This window comes from Melanostigma gelatinosum, assembly GCF_949748355.1.
Source record: "Melanostigma gelatinosum genome assembly, chromosome: 10".
Classification (NCBI taxonomy): domain Eukaryota; kingdom Metazoa; phylum Chordata; class Actinopteri; order Perciformes; family Zoarcidae; genus Melanostigma; species Melanostigma gelatinosum.
Genome location: NC_136643.1, coordinates 19465266 through 19488039, shown reverse-complemented (window position 1 = coordinate 19488039; position 22774 = coordinate 19465266). Strand labels below are relative to the sequence as shown.

The following is a 22774-nucleotide window of genomic DNA, read 5'->3' as shown; positions in this document are numbered from 1 at the left end:
TAAAATGTTTTGAGGAAAGACATTGTCCAAAGGACTAAGTGCATCCAGACAAAATGTACACTGCATGCTTTAACAAGTCGAATCGTGCCTGCCACCCACGAGCTATTTTCCACCTGCTGCCCACCTACATTGACAACAGTGAAGCAGAGCCCAGGACAAACACAAACAGACACAGTGCACATGGTGGCCACGCTCTTCAGATTAACCTTTATCCTCCCCGATGAGACCTGTTGTCTTTGCCCAGAGAGCTCTGCATTCAGCACAATATGGACACCACACGGAAACAATTTCTTCCGCTTACAAGGCTCTTACAAGGCTCCGCGATCACACCTAAGAGCTCTTGCAAGGCAATTAAAGGCAAGTCTGTGGTGAAATAAGTGTGTTTTTTTCCAAGTGGTGCATCGCATTGGTTGCAATTGCTTTGAGACAATTTGCGGCAACGCTTCATTCCACACCATATCATCAACTTTGTTATCACATGAAACCAGTCTTTGTTATTTTAATGAGCACTTTAAGTGTTCACTTTACTTTCCCATTGCAACTACAACAACACAACCCTGCAATCAGGGAGAGGGAGAGACAGATAGTGAGAGGGGGAGAGGAGAGCAGGGGATCGGGTTTCTCAGCCGCTCTGCACCCTAATCCTGGATTTGGTAACGAGATGAGGAGAATGCAGGTAAGGACAAACACAAGTGATAACAACACTGACATGGGATTGGTAGGTGGGGGTGAGCAAGCATTTCCTCGATAGGAAATAGGGGGCCTCACAGGTAGAGAGAGGGGTGGTTAGTTGTTGGTGGGTGGCATATAAATACCTGCAGTAGACAAGGGCGGCGAAATGCTGAGGGTATGAGAGACACCGGCCGACCTGCATCTGTCGTAGAGAAAAAGAGACAGGGACATGCATCGCAGAGGCCTTAATGAGAGAAAGCACAATAGTTGAGTAACAGTTTTGAGCAGATATTTCTGTGACAGTAACTTCAACCTGAAGCTCATCACTAATCATTTTTCGAGAGTCTTGACTGAGGCTACAGATGTGCCACAAACCGTGCAGAGTTCTGGCTGACGTCCTTTTCCCTTTGAGGGAAAAAAAAGGTACCCGTTCGCAGCAGTTTTCTCACTGCATGTTCCCAAGTGAACTTGGCTGAATTAGGGAGAACGGGACAAGAAAAGAAGACAAGACGCAGCGAGAAGGCAGAGCAAGAGAAGGCCAAAGAAGACAAGAGGAAGACAAAAGACCCGATAAGACGCACAGGAGGAAGAGGAAGAGGAAAGGAAGGGATTCCAAGAGGACAATAAAAGACACAGGACAAGGAAAGCAGCAAGAGAAGGCAAAGCAAAGCGAAGAAACCACTTAAGAGTTCAAACGTCAGCGCACCATTTGAGTGAGGCCAGAGAAGAATGGCCTGCCAGGTATTCGGCGCCGACTCTTTCACCCCACTTGCAGGAGATTCACCCTTGCCAATCCTCATGCACCACACCTCTACCGGTGACTGCCTGGCAGCCAGCTCCCACGCTCACAGCATGGTTTCTGCAGGTAAACTGTCCTGTAATGTTGAGTATTTTCTCTTACATGTCATGTTGTTCTGCAAAAATTAGGCTTTCGCGGTGGCGAAGTTTAAGGGGAGAGTGGAGGTTTATAGTGAATGATATGGAGTATGGTTCATATAGCGTTGTTGTGATATTAAATCCCAGCTGCAAGAAGGCAGCCCTGTACTACTTCAGCCTTCTGCTTCAGCCTTGTGAGGCTGTAAAAAAATGGAGTTTGGCATTGTGCCATCCCATGCTGTGACGAAGTGAGAGTTGCTGGTGACAGTGAGTGATTATACAGAAAGTCGCATTGGGTGCTGCAGGTGAGCGATGTGTCATGTGGGGCTACAAGTTGCTCCTAGAGGCCTCTAATTTACCCAAGCTGAGCAAGAATGCAGATGAATTGGATTGAAAAATGCATTTATTCAAAGCCAACTGAAATTATGTAAATGTATCTTATCATCTGGTTTGGCCCAGCTGTCTCCACTCAGTGGATAATTGCTTTGAGGATTTGTTATCAGTATAGCAAACTCCTCAAGGTCTTTTTTTTTCTCCTATGGAGCATTGTGGATGAAACTTCCTGCAGGTTTTAGTCTGTGCTGATTGTTGTAGCTCAGAATAGACCAGATTACATCATGCAGAACATTATCCATAAAATGTATATGCTGTAGCAGCCATTCAAACGTATCTTGCAAATAGATTTTCTGCTCAGACAGCACTGTACTTGTGGAATTGTGCTGGCCTGTATTTGATTTCTGTCTTAGAATGAGTCTATGAACTAAATGTGAAAAGCTGTCATCTGATTTAAATTAAAAATAAGTACAGTATGCATTGAGGAAAGAAGTCAAATTTTCAATTATGGCAGGATTTTCCTCAGTGGCACTGTATTTGTATTGATGTTTAAGACAACCTCATCAGCCTTGGTCAAGTCATCATACATGACACACAGTGCACTGTCTCTACATTGGAGTGCATCTCAACACATTGGTGCCTGAACTGAACATCAAGCTGGATAAAAAGATGAATAGATGAACAATTATGTAATTAGCAAAGGACATGACTAGAGCAGTGCTCAGCTATATTAAAATACACGAATCAGACGAGAGCATCAACAAAAGGAGAGGTTTTCAAAGCTGACCTGTCCTCAGATCAGATCCTAGTCAACGCTCTCCAGTTTTTAATGAGCTGATCTTTTGTACTCCGGTCAGATTGTAACCACATTTGTCTCCATCAGTATCATCTGGGCTGTCCCTGGGTCAGCACTCCAAGCGCTCCCACATGCACCTGTCCACCTCCACCCTCGGGAACGCTCTTGGCAACGGCCCCCCGGGCCTACATTACCCAGTCGCCCCCTGCCACTACAGCAACCAGCAGGCCACCTATGGCATGATGGCAGGTGAGTGGTGGTGATGGTATTTGTGACTTCTATTGCAAGGCTGTCATTAATATGTAAGTCAATCGACAAACAATTAATCATCAAGAACTCTAATCTGGTCAATCGAGCCTATAATGAATGTATTAAACGAATGATGCGACACCTTTGAAGTAATGGCCCAATGGTGAAGGTGGCCTCATGCGCTGATGATTATGATTGTGATTCGGATGAGAACGATGATTATTGTGCAGACAAAGGTCTCTCTCTCTCTCTCTCTCTCTCTCTCTCTGTAGCTCAGGAGATGCTCTCTGCCAGCATCTCTCAGACTCGTATCCTGCAGACATGTGGTGTACCTCACCCCAACATGGTAGGCAGTGCAAATCCATTGCAAGGTAACGATCAGATACACACTCTCACGATCAGTCTTTTCACACAGACACACGCACACGCATATGTAATCATTCCCTGGCCTGCAGTTAAATCCATTAAATTGAGCAATTTGTTGATTCCAATTTAATAAAAAATTTGCTACCAGTTCAAATCAATTTCAGACTTGATTACTTCACCGAACGCTTGAGCTCTTCAGCGCACTTGTTAAACACAACCGTCAAAGACGACTTGCCACTTCCTCCCGATGCTGCGCAGAGAGCAGAAACATGAATATAGAAGTGGCTGTGTGAAGACTGTCAGGGGGAATGGTGTTGCTGTTCAGGGACATTCTATTTTTTTCATGACAAGCTATGTTGGTGCCAATTTCAAGTCAGTCAAAAGTCTGTTCATACCTACCGGAAAATATTTTTCACAGTCAACATGTAGCTCTATGAAGATTGATCGAACAATGCCAATTTTTGTATGTAGTTGCTCAAACAGTTTCTTAATTCAAACAGAAAAAGTCTCCCTCTACTTATATTGATTGGCCGTATTAAGTATGCAAGATTTAATATAAAAGCTTACATATCAGAGCAATTGCTGGTGTTAAAAGAAATGAAGCTTGACAACCTAACCAGGTTGTCAAGGATTTTAAAGACCCTGAAAAAATGTGCTCAATTAACTTAACTATGAACAATGTGTTCCAGCGTTTCACAGAATTTTCTGGTAAAGTTGTTCGAGCGTGTATAATTAACACTGTTGTCCTTTCTTGTCTGAAATCACTTTAAGAAGTTATTCTTACTGCACACACAAGACGTAACCTTCTGAAGTCTAAACCATAAAAAAATGATTCAATGTTTGATGTCCACACTAATTTAGTTTGATATAACCAAATGAGAGCAAATGCTGACCAAAAAAAGAATGTGACATTGAAAGTAGCCCTGCTGGCACAGAACAATTAACTTTTGCACAGGACATAATATTGCTGCTTGTCTGTTAACAGACAAGGTTGATAGGATTTTAACCACTGGAGTGTCGACATCTACCCACGCATGTATGTGGTCTAATAAAAGTGTACGGCCTGCAGTGTCCCAGGCAGTGCTAAAATACATTAGGATTACAATTAGACAGCTGGCCACATTTAGTATTAGCATCAGGAGGTCAACTTTAAATGAAACTTGCTGAAAGTGGTCAACAGCAGCACGCAGTAGAGGGATATTTAAGAGGAGGGGGCATTAACAGCGTTAATAGCATTAAACAAAACTCCGTAATTATGTGAAGTGGATGTGACAAGGTCACAAAAGAAATTGGCGCTTTCATTTTTAAAACTGTGCTCATCTATTTTTTTATATTAACAATGGATCAAATGACTTCGTGTAATATGAAAGGTGTCGCTTTATGAACCCACAGAGAGCTTTCAACTCTGGAGCTCTCCTTTGCTCTGTGGAGCTGTTTAGCCTCATCAACATTGTTTTCAGCCACAGCAGGCAACTGTCCAACCCACCGTATGCTACCTGCCCAGCAAAAAATTGCACAGAGTAAGCATTTCTCTTACCTTGCACAGCAGCTGTCATGATCGCGTGAGAGTTGCGCAATCACAAATCACATGAAAATCCATCTTGTCAGGCTACAATCAATGCTGGTTGGACCAACCAGGTGTGTGCGACACAGAAAAGGACAACTGTTAGTTCAGAAAACAACAATGGCGACTCCTGAAGAGGTTAGCGTGCTGCAATGGCATCAGTTGTATCAGAACTGGAGAGTATTTCTTTGTTGAAAGAATGGCACTGACAGCTTTTCTCCATGCCAAGGATGTTTTTTTCTCTTCTCAAGACTTGCTTTGGTAAGAGTTTGATCGATAGATGGTACATCCAATCTCCTGCCACATGTATTTCTTTTTTTTTAACCTTTTCAAAACAGTTCCCAATGATGGCTTCTCGGATGGTTGTGTGTAACAACCATCTGGTGGGTCAGGTTAGCATTTCTCAGCTAAAGAGCCAGATGTACTAGTGTGCCAGTCTTTGTTGGAGACCAGACAGACAGAGCTCAATGGACATTAATCGGGAGGCTTGAAACACAACTCCTTAACAATAACTTCATTCTTTAATAATGGCATTCTGAAGTTCGAATGTCAAGCGTTTGCTTTCTATTCTTGCTCAGCATAAAGCTGCTGACGTTAACGCACTCTTTGGATGGTGCACATGTTGCAGCACATAGCAGCTGGAGGGTCCATGGCCATATACACGAAGGCTTGTGTGGAGCTTTCACACATCCACTGAGCCCACATGTGTTTTCAAAGGTGCTTGTTGTCCAGTGTGTCGCCGCAGAGCGCAAACAAACTGCTGTGTGCACTCAAGGATAGCTGTACACCCTCCGGGGAACTTCAGTGCAGGCATCAGCACAAACGAGGCAAAGTCTTCTCTCTTTCTCCAACATGGTGAGGCGAACAGAATGCCCCAGTAGGCCTATTCCTCTGCCGCTGGTATTGTTTTCTCTTTGTGAGTCATTGTAAGTCTGTGTGTCATCATGAGACGCCTACTGTAACAGGAACTACTTTGCCAGATGTTTGTATTTTTGTCACCGTTTTAGCGTCGCAACCATACAAGATGTGGTCACAAAACTTTACAGATGTGTACTTGAGATAAAAAAAATGAAGCCGAAGTTCGGAGAGGGGTTTGGTCCGAGCAAGGGGGCAAGAAGTACGACGGTAGGAAGTGGGGAAGGGGCCATCGGCCCGATTTGGCATCTGGGCTGACATAATCCCATCTCTAGTTAGGTCTTTCAGAGTTGAAGCTTTTATGGCGATGTTTTCTTAGTGTAGACAGAAGTATTGGTGCAACATATGCTCAATTTGAAGAAGGAGTTGTAGGATTGGTTAGGCGCATCCTCATTGTCCGAGTAGATAGATAGAAACATCATTACGCTGAGCAAAGTCAACTAGATTCCATCTTGCAATGGGATCATATCAGCCACAACGCCAATGGACCAGGGGCGGTAAGTGTGTGTGTGTGTGTGTGGGAGGGGGGCAGTGGTCTCTTCGCCCCCCTTGCTCAGACCACACAAAATCATTGAAGTCCACCTTTATTTTTGATCTCAACTACATGTCTATAAAGTTTTGTGACTGCGTCCTGCACGTTTATGCTGCTTTCGTGGTTAGAATATCTGTCCACAGGCATATAAACACCTGTCAAGGTGCTCAAACGTGTCTCCGTGGTAGTTCCCGCCTCAGAAGGTGTCTCCAGGACCATATTTTGTCATGATGACACAAATTCACAAAGTGGAAACAATACCAGCGTCGGTGTCGCGGCTGGTAAAAACTCCACATTATAACCTTTCGGTAGGATTTGTTGCCGTGTTCGACACTTTTAGTTTTCGCCAAAACATTGCAACCTCCTGTCTTGTATCTCCCTCATCACTGGATCTGTAAATTCAGTGAAGTGAAAGTTCGTTCAGTCAATTGTGATATAGTTTTCCCTGCACTACAATCCCCATAACACAAGAGGGGAGTGTTGCATAGCTCATCTAAGATTCTGTTCCAGCTATGTTGATACTATCAAAAGCAAAGGATATTCGTGGGATAGGGTCAGAGTGGATTGAAGACAACATTTGGTTGCTGTCAGACTTAAATCACAAATCAGGTATTGGCTATTGTGTGCGGAGTGTTGATGCGATGAGAAGCATCATATTCCAAAAAACAGTTGGTCATCCACCCATCTGGTACTCTGGCAGTAATCTGTCATTGATACGAACAAAAGGGAAAAGTGATTGGCTACAACAGCTACAAGCTCCACTGCAGCTAACCACTTAACATTAACAGCCACTTGTAGAAACCAGAAGGCCACTCAGAGAGTGTGCTCTGCCAAGGCCGTTTCCATAAGTGAAAAATAATGTGTTTATTCAATCCATGATTTGGATCCCCTCCAAATGTAACGGGTTCTTTTTTGGGCAATGCTACACTTTGCCGGTGTCAACTAATAACGCCGTCTCGACCGGCAGCTTCATTGCGGAAGCGTAGCACTGATCCTCTGGTTCCCCCTGACAGGTAAACACCGTTAGCCCTGTCAGCACATTTGAAGTTGTTTGCACTGTTAGCATTATTGGCTCCAAGCAACCGGCACAGGCGTCGCCATGTTGAGAGCCGTTGAGAGGCTCAAGTGCTCCCAATCTCGTTATTTTGCACCTTTAAGGTTATAGTCACCAAAAGTTGTTTAAAAGTTGTGTTCAATGTTTGTTTGTTTTTCACCACATGATAATAGAGAGCATTGAAATCAAAGAAGTGAAGTCAGCTTTGTGTTGTAACACTGAAGCCAAGGATAAGAGTATTTCAGCAAGAAATGTGACTGGGCGTCTTAAATTACAGGTAAACTGCAGAGAAGAATATCTGGAATATATTATGTTCAGGGCCAGGGAAAGAAATATCTATTAATCAACTGATTATTCAATTCACTGCACAGGAATGGAGCTGCCTCAGGTGGGTGCTACATAATCGGGTTCAATAAGTGTATTTTCTCACTTACAAAATACAAAAATATGGGGGCGGAAGAACTCACGAGGCATACCTCTTGTTTTCAGGATGAGATGTGAGTCGTCGCATTCATTAAAGTATACTATATATGGGCAATATTAGCAAAATGATAACAATAATATAAAAAACATCATTCTGCAGGTTCCAGCGGTTTTTGTTCTTAGTAGTTCAGGGTGTCTTGCAGGGGCTTGTCAAACTTTTTTGTGCTGTGGAAATTAAGGCTGTCAGGATACATTTGGGAATAGAGGCTTTCAACACCCTTCTGACAGCTTCAGGGTCTCCATTGAGACACCTTCCAACCAATGTTCTCTCTCTCTCTCTCTCTCTCTCTCTCTCTCTCTCTTTCTTTCTCTCCCCAGGGTCTCTTACTCCTTGCTTGTACAAGTTTCCGGATCATGGTCTAAGTAGTGGTTCCTGTGCATTAAGCCATGGTTTCTCCTCACTGCCCCCGGTCCTCCTCTCCACTGATGAGGTCCTTGGGGGCCATAGTATTGGGGAGATGAAAACTGATGGCCAAAGGAAGACCATGCGGGACCCAGAAGATGCCCCGGCCATGGACTCCCCGCAGATACGAGAGCTGGAGATGTTTGCCAATGACTTCAAAATACGGAGGATCAAACTGGGTGAGTATACATCACCAAGTGATGATCATAATTACAGCTGAAAATTAGCCCACAAACCAAGTGCACCAATTAGAGAACCTCACCATGAATGTCTCTGCTTTTGCACTTCTTTGCTCGAGGGTATTCCATGAAGTGTTTTGGTTTCTTTTGACCTCCAGGCTACACACAGACTAATGTAGGCGAGGCTCTCGCTGCAGTGCACGGCTCAGAGTTCAGCCAGACCACAATCTGCCGCTTTGAAAATTTGCAGCTCAGCTTTAAGAATGCCTGCAAACTCAAAGCCATTCTGGCTAAATGGCTCGACGAAGCTGAGCTGGCCGGTGGTGAGTCACACACATATACTCCGTTCCATCAATCCCAATTCAGAGCATTTATTGAAACGTAATCTTTTACCTGGATGTCTAATTCCTATGAGCTAAAACAAATGGTGTCAGTGTAAGTTGCAAATAACCTTTTGAGTCAGTGTTTTATGGTCTGCTGGAGATTACTGTATTACAGCCATGCTTTCCTGGCATGATTACGAAGATCTAACACCAGCTTGTACATCGTCTAGGACAGAGGTTACCAACCTGTTTGCCTTACATACATACAGTGAGCTGTGAGCAGTAACAGCACTAACAACATATTGTTCTCCCTTCCTGCAGCCTTGTACAATGATAAAATAGGAATGAATGAGCGCAAGAGGAAAAGGAGAACAACTATCAGGTACCAACTATAACAGGGGTCGCCGACCTTCTTTTCCTCCCAGAGCTAATTTGGTGCTGCTCATCGCACCAGGTTTTACATCGCCAGACGCAGACGTAACATGTGTCTTACTTGTATGGTCCTTTAATAATGTTTCGCCCACTGCAGTCATTGCCTCTATTACAATCCTGACATAGCTGAAGGGCTTTTTGGGGTTCTGTTGTGTTCCACGAAACAAAGCCTCTGTTGGCTGTTGGTTCACAGGCCATTAGTGTTTGAGCAGGGGGGTTAGCCAATTGTGGATTGTATTCATTCAATCACACAATACAGCAGTGGTCTTTGCAGGCACACCTGGTCTAAGACTCATCTGATTTTGCTTTTCATTGGGCTGGCTATTTTCTGCGGTCATCGTTACATCTGGTGTCTGCTTGCTAGTCTGCTAACATCGCCGAATGTTACGATGTCCCTGTAACCAAACTTGAAAGCAGTGTTAACTCGTTTCAACTGAGAGCGAATTGGCAAATAATCATTTTGTGTCAGAAGGGGGCGGAGCGTCTGTGAGTTAGAGTGGATAGAAAATGAAACTGTTTTACAAAGCCACTTTGTGTTATCAAATGTATGCACATATTCTTTGAACCTTTAGCCACTCAGAAACTGGCAGCTCGCGACCTACTTGTTGGCGACCCCCTAAACTATAAGGAGCAAAGATACAATGCATAATATCATACGATGACATTTTGATTTCATGCAGTTCATCTTTTCTTCTCTCTCCCTTGTTCCCCACTGCAGCCTTGGAGCTAAGGAGGCCCTGGAGCACAGCTTTGTGGAAAAAAGTAAGCCATCCTCCCAGGAAATAGCCCGGATAGCCAAAGGCCTCCATCTGGAGAAGGAGGTGGTCAGAGTCTGGTTCTGCAACAGACGCCAAAGAGAGAAACGGGTCAAAACCAGTCTCAACCTCAGCTCCTGTTTGAACAAACTCGGCCCACACTGCATTGCACAGATGAGTAAAGCATAAAGACCAATGGCATAGTTATAAGGTTCAGCTAGAGCAGGGGTCTCAAGCTCATTTTCACTCCGGGCCACATCAGCATCACGGTCGCCCACAAAGGGCCGGTTGTAAATGTCACTACTCGTAACATATTGTTAAATAACTCTCTGCATTCACAGTTTAAAGTAGTCTTCAATGTGCTCACAATACATTTCCATGTTAAATGTACAGTAACCAGCCAAAGAGCTGCTTCGATGACTGTTTAAGTATCTCATCATTTTGACTTTCAATCTCATAATTTTGGCTTTCAATCTCATAATTTTGACTTTCAATCTCATCATTTTGACTTTCAATCTCATCATTTTGACTTTCAATCTCATCATTTTGACTTTCTATCATAGTTATGACTTTCTATTGCATAACTTCGACTTTCTATCTCATAATTTCGACTATGGGGATATTTTTATTATCAAGTCTAACTTAAAAAAGTTTTTGCTGGCGGATTCGCGGTACACATAACATGACGTAGCGGGCCGGGAGTTTGAGACCCCTGAGCTAGAGTTTCCGTTCACCTCCAGCCTGATGGAGGCTCGCTCACGTCCACAGCTCGTGAAATAGTGTTATTGTGAAATCAAAACTCTGACATCAATCAGAAAACAGAAAAACCCCCAACAACAAAAGCTGTCCTCGTTCTGCATTAAGCAGCTGCTGATGCATTTGAAACAATTCAACTGATTTAACATTCAGATTATAACTTGAATACGGTAAAAGCCAGTCGAACATTCTGTAAGTTGAAAGCTTTGAAGATAAAAGCTTTTCATTTGCCTCATAAGCTGGTTTGACGCAGCAGCTTCCGTGACCTGACATTTGAATACACTGAACCATAGCTGTGCCTTGTTTGCTATATGTACACTGAAAGTTACTTTCACAGACCAACTACAATCTATCAGCACCAGAGTGCAGATGAATCATAGATCAGACCTGTGCCTTTAAACAGATGTTAGCTCAACTTTCGTTCTTTTATTTTCAAGAAAGAAGGGAAACTTTACTTTTAATGAAATGTTCCAACATTTTACATCTGCATTTAACAGCTGGACTCTTTGTGTTGTAGCTGTGTTTGTTTGTGTATTTGTGATTATTGTGAGCTGATGTGTTAATTACCTGTCTTATATGAAAAATGTTGGTTTTATTTAAAGTGATACAGCCACGGTCATAGTAATATATTGAAAGTTTCACAACAACCTATTTATTTGATACATAATATATTATGTTGAACTACTTTTGCTGAGTACAACCTCTTTGATTTATGGTTATGAAGTCAGGGATAGGCTAACACTTTCTGGCATTGTTTTTCAACCAAAATGGATCTGAGGTCTGCCGTTTCCCTCTTGCAAGATAGACTTCATTTTTCATATTTGTTGACGTTACGCTTTTGTTGTTGTTCCCTTGACAAAGTGTCATACAAAGAAGAACATCAGCCAGTCACGGCTCTGACCTGGTTGAGATGACTGATGTGAAATGTCTTAATAAACACAAATTTCCTCTCAGACAAAATCCAGGCTTTTGTGTTCCGCTTACATCAGGTACCATTCTTTGGAAGACATAGAAATTAGACTGCCACTTTATTATAGTGCAGGAAATGATGCTATGTAAGTTTGTCGGCAGATATATTTGAAATACCTTCATTCAACTTGATTGAAAATATACAGTAAATATGCCAGAGACACAGCTGGTTATTGCGAAACCTATACTTGTACTGAGCTATGGTCTTTCTGTTCCCAGACACTGAGCGGTGAATCAGTTTAATTCATTTCTGGTAATAAAGGAGAACTGTGTTTCATGCAGAGCTACACATGTGCCATCTCTCACTTCTACTAACGTCATTTTATGACCCATATAATACATACATTAGAAGAGCGAGTCGGGTTAGGTGTACAGCATGAACTGTACGATTCATGGGTGTGCCACCGGTGATTCATTAATAAATCTAGAAGACATCTATTGAGGAGCTGGCAGTTTCCACTGTGATTCATGTACAGCTGTCTCACTGGAGCGCTGTCAGGGGAAATAAATGCAGCGGGGTCGTTGGACCGCCGACACATTTCTGAGGCCCGAAAGTTATCGGCATGATACGCTGAATAAGCTATTAAGAGGCTTCTTAGTGCTGGTCTCACTGATGCTTTAACACTGCAGCTCTTGAAGGTACACCTCTTATTTTTTTGTCTTGATGTGTTCAGAGAACATTGGGGCCTTCACCGCTTGTTAAATTCTTTAAAACAAAATCTGTTTTCGAGAACTGAAATTCACATAGCTCATGCAATATTATTGGGAAGATCTGCATCAATAAATGCTGAATGTTTGTATTCCATTTCTTCTATATACTACAAATTACAGACTTTACATGACAGCTAATGATGTTGCAGTGACCATGCTGGTGTTTCTTTTACATTTGGATCTATCTATTGACTTCATTATATTTCTGTATATTAAAATAGATTGGCAGGTTGATGCTTGTTGTGATTAAACTTGAGCAAGCTTCAAGAGCTCGCCAATCATATGGAAATGAATGGGAACCAATGGCTGTCTGGAATGGGAGTAAAGATACATCTAAAACATGTATTTAAACACAGATACAATGGTCTGTAGAGATGTAAATAATGAGTTAGTCCTTTAAAGGGGAAACATAATAAAGGCTCACCAACATGTACCTGAAGAAACTTTATTCATTTATAAAAGCCATCAACCCTTTACAGTCACTTTACAGTGACCAAACAAAAAAAAGGAGTATACACACACCTTTAATGTGGACATTTCCGAAGCATAGAACTGCACTCAAACAATATTGGAATCTGTTAAAACATTGTTTCCGCTCACAATCACAAAAGAAGAAGCGATGTTCGAAGGTTCAATGAGTTGTCTATTGTGCATGTCAGATGCATGTAAGAATGGAAACATTTTCAATTTGTTTTGGCAATGGAAGTCAATGTGGGAACAAGAGGCCAGCGAGCGAGCGAGAGAGACAAAGAGTCAATGTAACTTAATCAGTGTCTTTCTCGTGACGCTGGCTGACATTAAATCACTGCAGAGAAGCAAAAGCTTCAGCTCTGAGGAAGAGAAAACATCTCTCGGATCACAGTGTAGTTATTATTTTAATGGTGTGGTGTAGTGTAGTGTAGTGTTGTGTGTGTGTGTGTTTGTGAGTGAGGCAGCTTAAATAACATATGACAGTAACTGCACAGCAGCTGAAAGAGAGGCGGGACTGCAGGACCAGTGCCATCCCACAATCACTGTAAACCCCATGTCCAATACAAGATACACAATCAGATCAACCAAGAACAATAATTGAAAAAATAAAAAAACTAATTTGATTACTCCGTAGCATCAAACAAGCTATTCAAAAACTCTTCGATATGCCGGTGTTACATTAGTCCTAATATGTCTTTGATTAAGCTTTCCCACACAATCTGTACAGCATCACATCTGCGGCGGTGCAAATTAAACGCTCGCCCTCCGATCAGTCCATCTCAGCATTTCATGCATTATGTAATTAATGTTTCCTTATGTAAGTAAAGTGAAGGCCTTACCCTCGTCAGCTATACATCTCACATGCACATGTCTGAGTCACATCATCTCCAGTAACTATGGTAGCGTACCTACGGGTTTTATAAAAACATGATCATTAATCAGCTTAGTTGACCAGTTGCTTGATTTGTGTAGAGAAGGTTGCTGTTGATGCTGTCTCCCTTTCACTTGCATGGTAAAGCTACGGTGTCCTATTTCAGCCGGGGATATTTCACCCCAAACAACACGCACATGAAGAAGAGGACGGTTTGCCTCGGAGGAAGTGGATCGCGTAAATGGTGCGAGTCGGCAAAATCAAGTTCCATCTGGTTACTGACAACACCTAAGCTGTTTCTAATTACAGTGTTTTACTTATTGAAACTTGCTGGGGAAAGACCCTCCATCTTCAGCCACGTAAAGGCTGATAGATGATACGACTAAGACGGGAAAAGCCAGTTCCACGGTCTCTACACTGTAGCCCTTATACAGACGGAGATGTGTGGTACGGTAAACAACAGCATAGGTGGTTCAGAACTCTACTATTGGTCCACCTTTAGGCTGTGGCCACTCCAGTATGTTAATGAATATAATTTTCGCATAAATAGATCAGATGTTCTGCGTGTTAATAAACATGTCCGCCCGCATGTCTTTGAATGTCTTAACGTGTGTGTGTGTGTGTGTGTTGGTGTGCACCCTTTGTTACACCTTTAGCATTTCAACAATGATAAAAAACCAATGTGTCTAAAAGAGTCTGTATCAATCAGCATTAATGTTGCACAAGTTTACAATGTGAACATGAATACAGAGAAGACCATTAGTCCACTCCCAGAGCTCGGAGCTGTCTCTCTATCTCGTCGTCGGAGATGGTGGCCTGTTTAGAGGAGGCGGCGCTGGGGAGGCTCTTCCCTGCAGCTGGAGCTCTCACCATCTGGAAACACACATGGGCAGAATATTCCCCCATTAGCAGGCACACTCAATTCAAACTTAACACACACACACACACGCACAAAGCCCGGTACTCGTCGTAAGATTGGCTGCTGTGAACAGCTGCCTACTGCCACTAATAATACAAACGTAAAAGACCCGTTCAATTCTGATCGCAATGATTGTCAATTGTATTGGAAAACTATTAACTCCACGAAACAATTCATACCGCATGAATACTTTGTGATGTCCCTTTAAATGACTTACGCCCACCACAGCGTTAACGCAAGTGGGCGTCAGTTACACAAGCGGTGTTCTTGACAGCAGCAAACATCCTTCACTTGACAAACACAAATAAGAAACCACTTCTTGAAGCTCTTTAACCCTTTCCTTGATAATTTGGCTCTGCAGGTTTTGTTGGTTAATGGTTGAATATCTCCTGTGCTGCGACATGCTTAAGGCTCTTTAACTGGTATAATAAAAGTGTTACAACAACCTGGTACTCGCCACCCAAAAGGCATAATTCCATGACGTGGATCTTAATTCAAACTATTATTACATTTTGTCTTTGCTGAAAAACTGAAGCCATTTTTCAGCACCTGTTATTTGTCAAGGCATTATATATTGAATGAAAATCCGGGTTGATTGAGAAAGATTTATTGTTGAACACAACGAGAGCGTTCAGAGAATTCTCTGCTCTTCTTCTTCTTTATTGTGATTAAGCAAGAAAGAAAATGCCCGCACTTTTAAAAACCGTTTTGCAGGCTTTTTATGAATCTTGTCTGTTTGTTCTCTCCAGCTGTGGCGCTTGTTTACGGGACAGTTTGTGGGGTTTGTACATTGTGTAATGAGAGGTAATAACTCATGAAGCCCCCCAGGGGGAGCCAGACACACAGCAGATGGGCGGCATGGCAGTTCCACAGACTAAAGTACAGAAGAGCTGCAGGCTAGCCCCACCATGTGGCAGCTAAAAAAGTCGAGTAAAAGCCATGTGGAACATTTATTGTGTACTTCATGTTGCTGGGGGATCATTTACATGTGTAAAATGTGCTTTTACGTTCTCTCACACACACATTTCTGCCTGAATCGTGAGAACACTTAGATAAAAAGAGATAAATGGAAAAAGGCATTGCCCCACGGGGTTAAAGTTGTTCAAACAGAAGATAGTATAAAGTTACGGTGAGCTCGCTCTCTCTCTGAATTTCTTACCTTTCCTGAGATCTCAATGCCGATCTCGTCCAGAACCTGGTTGACGATGTCCTGAGATTCCTCTTCGTCCCCGGACTCATCGAAGATCTCATCTAAAGTGTCGTTGACTAGACGGATAGTGAGACAGGAAGGGAGGAGATGAGGACACATTGATATCTGGTCACAGTTTGGACTTTAGAGTGAGAAATGCATGTGTGGCTGCTTGTGTGCCATCGATCCCATGACGTAAACGGAAAAGCCTCTCTGTATCATAACCGTGCTTTCGTGTTTCTCTTTCTTGCGACACTCGTCAACCCCGAACACCCGTTCTCATAGATCCCGACAATCTGGTTTCGGCGAGCCTGTAAATACCAGAGTTTTTTGTGTGTGTGTATTGCGAGTCCTTACTCATCTCCTCGGTCATGTCCATCTTCATGTTCTCCTTCTGGAAGTCCTGCATGGTCTGCAGGGTCTTCTGTGGATCCATCTTCTTATTTACTGCTTGCATAGTCTGCACACATGATTAAAAGAAAGGTTAGATCAACTCAATCTCGAGGTTGCAAGCTGGTACTGAGGAGAAGCAGCAACGTAGCGAATGATCAAGACCTTCATGCTGCCTTCTTTTTCAGCATAAGCGGTTGATAAGATATTTGCAAAGAAATATGAATTAAGAAGATTTGAATCACATAGTTGTCAAAGAGAGAACCGTAATTCTCTCAGAACATGCTCTCGGTTAATTATCTTGCATATTACAGACACGGCAGTTTCCCAAGAAGCTAATTCAAGATGATTTATGCTCGTATTACAAATCAGTGTCTCAAAGAGATGTTGGTGAAATAGGTCTTTAGAAGACTTGCTATGACTGACTCAACACATATATCCCTCTATTCACTTAACTGTTGACATAGCGCTCTAAACCAGGCTAACTCACAGCTATGTGAGCGGACAGTGCTGCACTGCTCACCTAATAAATGGATTTTCTAAGAAAATCTGTGTCTAAACAAACTTTGTGTATGTCTGACATAAAACAATTAACACATTTTCTCTCTTTCGCTCTACAAAAACACACACACACACGCTCTAACACTCCATTAATCTGCTGCCTAATTATATTTGACCTGCGTGTGCGTTTGTGAAGTCTCTGTACTGCACATCGCTCCGGGCCAATTACCAGCTTTCACACTTCATTTACAACGACGCCACCAGACTTTAAACATGAACAGATCACACATTAACACTTTAATCACAACACTGAAATATTGCTACGAGTAAACACTGAAACTAGTTCCTATGCAAAACAGATGAGTTGAAAGTAGTGGATATCAAATGTCCGGGGCCTTACCTTGGCTGAGGTGGCCATGGCGCCGGCCATCTTCATCTGGGAGTTCATGACCTTCGTCTGCGTAGACATGGAGGTGACCTTAGAGCTGACGGCGTACGTGCGGTTCTTCTGCTTCCTCAGCTGGACCAGCTGCTTGGCCAGAATCTTACAGGCCTCCTTGTTACCGCTCTTAGCCATTTTCTTGATTTCAGCCTCCTGAAAGGGGGGGGGGGGGGTACATTTATGAACATTGTGATAATGGAGCCCATAATATTGTACGGAGCCGTACAATAAGTAAGCAGCCATTTACGCCTGACCCGAACGAACACCAACTGTGTGTATAAGCACATACATTGAGACAAATAGGGATTTTGAGCCCGTCCATGTTGCAGATTTGCCGTAGCGGAGCAGCTACCTGACACACCAGATACATTTCTCATTAAAGGAATGTTTTTTGAACTTTACGGTGTCAGTGAGCGCCGCCAATTTTCCATCTGTTTCAGCAATACGACAAGCTTAACCATGTCCAAAGCCACATTAAGATCCCGGACAATCAGGATGGAATAAATCAGCAGCCAAGTCAACTGCAGGGACAACTCTACAATAACTCTACGATAGCTGTACGATAACTCTACGGCAGCTCTACGATAGCTCTACGGTAGCTCTACGGGTAACTGTGGATCTGAATGGGCAATCCGCTCGGATGCCATTCATGAAGGTTCATTTTAGATGTGCATTACTCGTTTTTAATGACATTCCATGACTCTCATAGTTCAGGAGGGCTTCTGCAGAGTATACTGTATAATATACTATTATGTAAATCACTTATCTGTGCTGCTACTGATCATGTGACCTGCAAAGTTCTTCCATGATTTCCTCTTACTGTACCATATGACGCACAATACACACACACACACTATGCATTGATAAACAAACAAAGTATATCCATGATGCTCCCGAGAGACCACTGTGTTTATATAAATATAGACATAGTAAACATTGTCATCTGGATCAGGCCTCACACACTGGCAAAGCAAATGCACGCTTTGGTAAACATCAGAAAACACACTAATGCCCACGGGGAATCTGTGTGTGGGCACGAGTGTGTGTGTGTGTGTGTGTGAGCATCCCGAGAGACACGAGTGGAGCTGCAGGTTACAGCCGGCTAGAAAGGCCTCTCAGCACAGCTGCAGTGTGTGTTGTTTATTTCTTGTCTGTGAGCTAAAAGCATCTTCAGGAAACAACAATCAATTATTAATGTTTGATGAAGCAACAGACATTCCCCCAATCAGCTCAGTGTCTCTCTCTCACACACACACACACACACACACACTAGGTTCAGTCTGGATTTACTTGCTTTTGTGAGCAGTAAAAATTCAAATGAATGCCACGGAGGGGAAGAAAAAACATTGAGCTGTGTAAGAAAAAAAAAGGAGCACAGTGACAATAATAATGTCAACTGCACTGTCATCTGAAAAACTATGAATGCTTTAACGGGGAAAAGATACAGATGAGAGCAGTGGGACTTCTCCTGATGTGAAGCATAGAATGTCTTATTTACTGTCCTGTCAGGAAAGGAGGGAGGGGGAGGGGGGTGATGGATAGAGTGTTCTCCTAGACATGAAGGAGTGCAGCTCGCCAATGTGAGGCTGTGAGGACTTCTCTTGGTATAGGAGCTGGGAATGTTGACGTATAAACGAGGACCATCGACGGACAATGTGTTGCAACAGCAGCTTTAATCAAACTCTCCTGTGAAGTTTACACATGACTAAAAACCTTTTATTTTTATTAATTAATTCAATTTCACACAATTGAATATGTTTTCTGCATATTCTAAAACGTACCTAAAACCAACGACAAAAATAAAGAGAAACAAACTTTTATGAACCCGATTTATTGAAACTATAACTTCTGCCCCATATGCAGTATGAATGTGTGTGCTTACACTCACATGTGAGGGCGCATGGTGGTGGTGGCGGGGCAACAGACAGTCATGATTGTGCTAAAGTGCTAATACAGATCATTTCCATTTCTTAGTGAAAGTATCTTTTATTCAGAACTTGCAACAAAGCCCGAAAAAAAAAGGACTAATTAGCAGAAAGCATTAATGAGAAATAATAACCTGGTTCCCCAGGGAGGTAATTATGTCCTGTATGATTTTTACTTAAAACAATAGAGAGGAGCGGAAACAGCCAGGTTCTTTCATGGAAATATTGTGTGTGTCTGTGAATATAGCCGCAGCGTGTAATTCTTAGCGAGCGAGCGAGCGTGCGTGCGTGCGTGCGAGAGAGAGAGAGAGAGAGAGAGAGAGAGAGAGAGAGAGAGAGAGAGAGAGAGAGAGAGAGAGAGAGAAGAGTCTGACTTGCCTGAAGCAAAGCCACCACACCAGATCATTCTTGCTATTAATTTAGGCCCATTAGCCAATCAGACTCAATCCCAGATTGAAGGAAAAGGATGTAATATGCATCTCTAGCTATGTGTTGGGATAGTAGTGATGCAATATATAGAAATCTATGGAAAATGCCTTCGAGATACTTTTGTTTCCCCAGACTTCTCTGTGAGTGTGCGTGTGTGTGTAGTCCCACCATTTGTTTCTCTTGTTTCTCCAGCGCTGCTCTGTCCCTGGTGATCTGTCTCTGGGTGCCACGCAGCTCCTTAGACTGTTCCTTGATGATGTCTTTGGAGAGAGACAGAAAGGAAGACGGGTCACACTTTGTGAAAGCTACAATAACTAAACACTTATAACACATAAGTGCCCTTTTCAGATATCAAAATGCAAACACAGGCTCTCTCAGTTTACGTGATAACATGTATTACTTTTGATCTTATCAAATATGTACAATTTCCCTATACAGTGGTGGTAACACAAGTCCAGTCTCAAAATAGCTCACACCAATATTGAGTCAGCTCTAAACCACGCACACAAAGTGGCATCATGTGAGCTGACGTATGACTCTGAAGTCACACACAACTTCTGAGTGAGGGACAGCCCGCATAACAACTGTCTCTCTCTCTCTCTCACTCACTCACTCACTCACTCACTCACTCACTCACACACTCACACACTCACACACTCACACACGGTCCTCCAGAAAAAGAAAATATGACAATAATAATAACAGAAAACAATATAGTCTTAAAATGTATCAGAAATCACCTAAACCTGATTTAGTTTAAATTCAGGGGGGGCTTTAAGATGTTGCAATGCACAGCACAATACATACACAATATCGTTTTAGGAATTTTTAATCCACAACGAATCATCTAGCATTAAGTAAAGTTAAGAATCAGCACAAATTAACTCCTAAATACCCTTCAACAGGTCAGATGAACAAAACAAAACTTTAAATAAAAAGAGCAAAACAGGAGGAACGGATGTCAATAGATGAGCACAGAATAACAGATCAATAAATCAGTTCTCTGGGAAAGACATGTAGAGTTTAGACAGTATATTATCTAAAAAAAGAACAAACAAAAAAAGGAGGAACCGAACAATTTATTCTAAATTCTAAACAATTGATTCAGCTCCATATTCATAAGTTGCAATATAATATACAAGAAAGTATCACGTCACGGAAAAAAAGCGAACCAGTGCCAAAAAAAGCTTTATTCTTTGTGAAAAGTTCAGCCAACTCGGTCAAAACACGTCAGTGCGTTGGACCACTTGTGGGATCCACGCGTGTACACGTATAAGGTGACGCGCCGCCAACGTTTCAAAGTGGGAGGGATATCGTCCTACAAATATGTGCGACCTAACCCCCCCCCCTCCTCCATTCGCCAAATAACCAGAAACCACTTCAGCCACCCTACCCAGGGCTACAACGAGAAAAAACTCTGTCCATAGAAGGAGAGATGAGACAAGTTAACGATAACGATGAGATGGAAAACTGCAAAATGTCAATGAGAAGACCCGACAATGGAATGGAGGGGAGGCACCGCGGCACAGTAAGTACAGTATGCAGGCGATCGGTGTGGGTGAGACTGGGAGGACAATGATGGGAGGAGTAGGGAGGCGGGTCTGTGGAAAGATTTACCTTAAACAACAGAGCATAGTTTTAAACATGAAGACAATAAACTGTGATATTTTTATGGAATTCTCTACATGAATAAGTGTGTGTGTGTGCGTGTGTGTGTGTGTGTGTGGGGGGGGGGGGGGGTCCAGAGTAGGTGAACTTTTAATGTGCCCCCCCCCCCCCCCCTCTAATCCAGCCCTATGAGTCAATATAATCAGTATTTGAAATATAATAATTGATTCATTAAATATGATTAAGGAGAGGCTGCTTTTCCATTCTAACCTTGTGAGGCTGATTGCCTCGCCTGGAGACAAATACGTAAATACTTAAATTTAAAGGCTTCTCAAAATGTAGACATCACTGTATGTTACAGATTCAACTGTAGACACCACTGTATGTTACAGATTAAAATTACACCGTCCAAGTGCACAGACAGCATGATATGTCACATTTTAACAGCATATTACAGAATTGTATCACACAGTTTGTAATAAGGTTGTTTTTTAAATTTTACTTATGAGTCAGTAATGTAACGTTATCTGTATGTATGTCTTCTCCAGACAGGACATGTGAGAGTTGGAACTGTAACCTTTGGTATAATTTCAATAAAAGTCAACAAATAGTATAACTGCTATTATCTATTTGACATGACATATTAAACGTTTTGACACACATTTTATGACAATTGGGAGTTTATGTGACCGGTTTGTGTTCAGACATTATACAACAGTTACTAACCCTTAGCTCCTGTGTAGCAATGAAGTCACCTTCTTCCTTTATGGACCTCACGTCAGCAGAGAGCTAACGATTAGAGCAATGTGCGGAAACGAACCTAAATTACCCATTAAACATGTAAAACCACATATTGTTGCTCACAGCTACATTGTAACGTCAATGCGGCCATTTATGTTACATGTAACTATGTTAAGTTTACATTCATGCTGTTTTTAGGCTTCAGTCTGCAGTGTGACTTGTGACTCAGCGAGACTCAGAACAGGTTGAACAAGTTAGCGTTATATGGGAATAGCTAAAGTTAATTTGGGAACAACACAGCACTCTGAACACCCGGGCTAAAAACAAGTTAGCTAGCTTTTTCCACACAGAACAAACTTACCATCGACAGTCTTCTTCTTGAAAAGGGAAGCCATATCGCTGCTTTGTGTCGACTAATATATAAAAATACAAATCCTGTACTGTTACACTGTGTGATTCTTATCGCTAAAAACCGCCGTCAAACCGACGCGGTGGGCCGGTTTAGTAGCTTCGGTTTCCTGGTTGACTTTCTGTTGTCGTTCCTCCCTCAGCTGACTGACTCTACTGCTCCCCGTGACGTCACGGCGGGACTCTCATGCTGCCTTCAAGTGTACCTCGTAAAATGTCCCACCATGATCAGAAAAGTGTGTCTAAACTGGTCAGAAATAATGCCAAATAATGAAAAATGGCAACGCTGTACCTTTGAATGTCCTGTTGGACTGCAAAACCATATGAATGTCTGTATTATAGAAGAATATCATCTGAATGCTAAGGTGTATGATTGTACCCAGTCTACACCAAGAACTATAAACATGGGTTGGACCAGAAAAGCCATAGGTAGCCTGACTGTCATCGACGAGTGGCCACTGCAATTACCAAAATAGATAAATTAAACTCAATGTGTTACAGAAAATTAAGAC

General features: G+C 42.4%; 2 protein-coding genes across 2 annotated transcripts; one reads left to right on the top strand and one right to left on the bottom strand.

The window, feature by feature from the left end:
- Positions 1 to 1401: 1401 nt before the first annotated feature.
- On the top strand, positions 1402 to 10121 carry pou1f1 (POU class 1 homeobox 1; the record flags this gene model as incomplete). The annotated part of the gene is made up of 7 exons (XM_079276829.1): positions 1402 to 1537; positions 2765 to 2926; positions 3199 to 3297; positions 8159 to 8422; positions 8581 to 8745; positions 9067 to 9127; positions 9896 to 10121. The coding sequence occupies 7 exons, from the start codon at positions 1402 to 1404 to the stop codon at positions 10119 to 10121; spliced, it is 1113 nt and encodes a 370-aa protein (XP_079132955.1).
- Positions 10122 to 12799: 2678 nt separating this feature from the next.
- Positions 12800 to 22387, bottom strand: chmp2ba (charged multivesicular body protein 2Ba). Its single transcript, XM_079276799.1, has 6 exons — positions 22216 to 22387; positions 19674 to 19765; positions 17110 to 17304; positions 16176 to 16278; positions 15789 to 15895; positions 12800 to 14583 (listed from the first exon to the last, which is right to left on the bottom strand). The coding sequence occupies exons 1-6, from the start codon at positions 22247 to 22249 to the stop codon at positions 14470 to 14472; spliced, it is 645 nt and encodes a 214-aa protein (XP_079132925.1). The 5' UTR covers positions 22250 to 22387; the 3' UTR covers positions 12800 to 14469.
- Between the last annotated feature and the right edge of the window lie 387 nt (positions 22388 to 22774).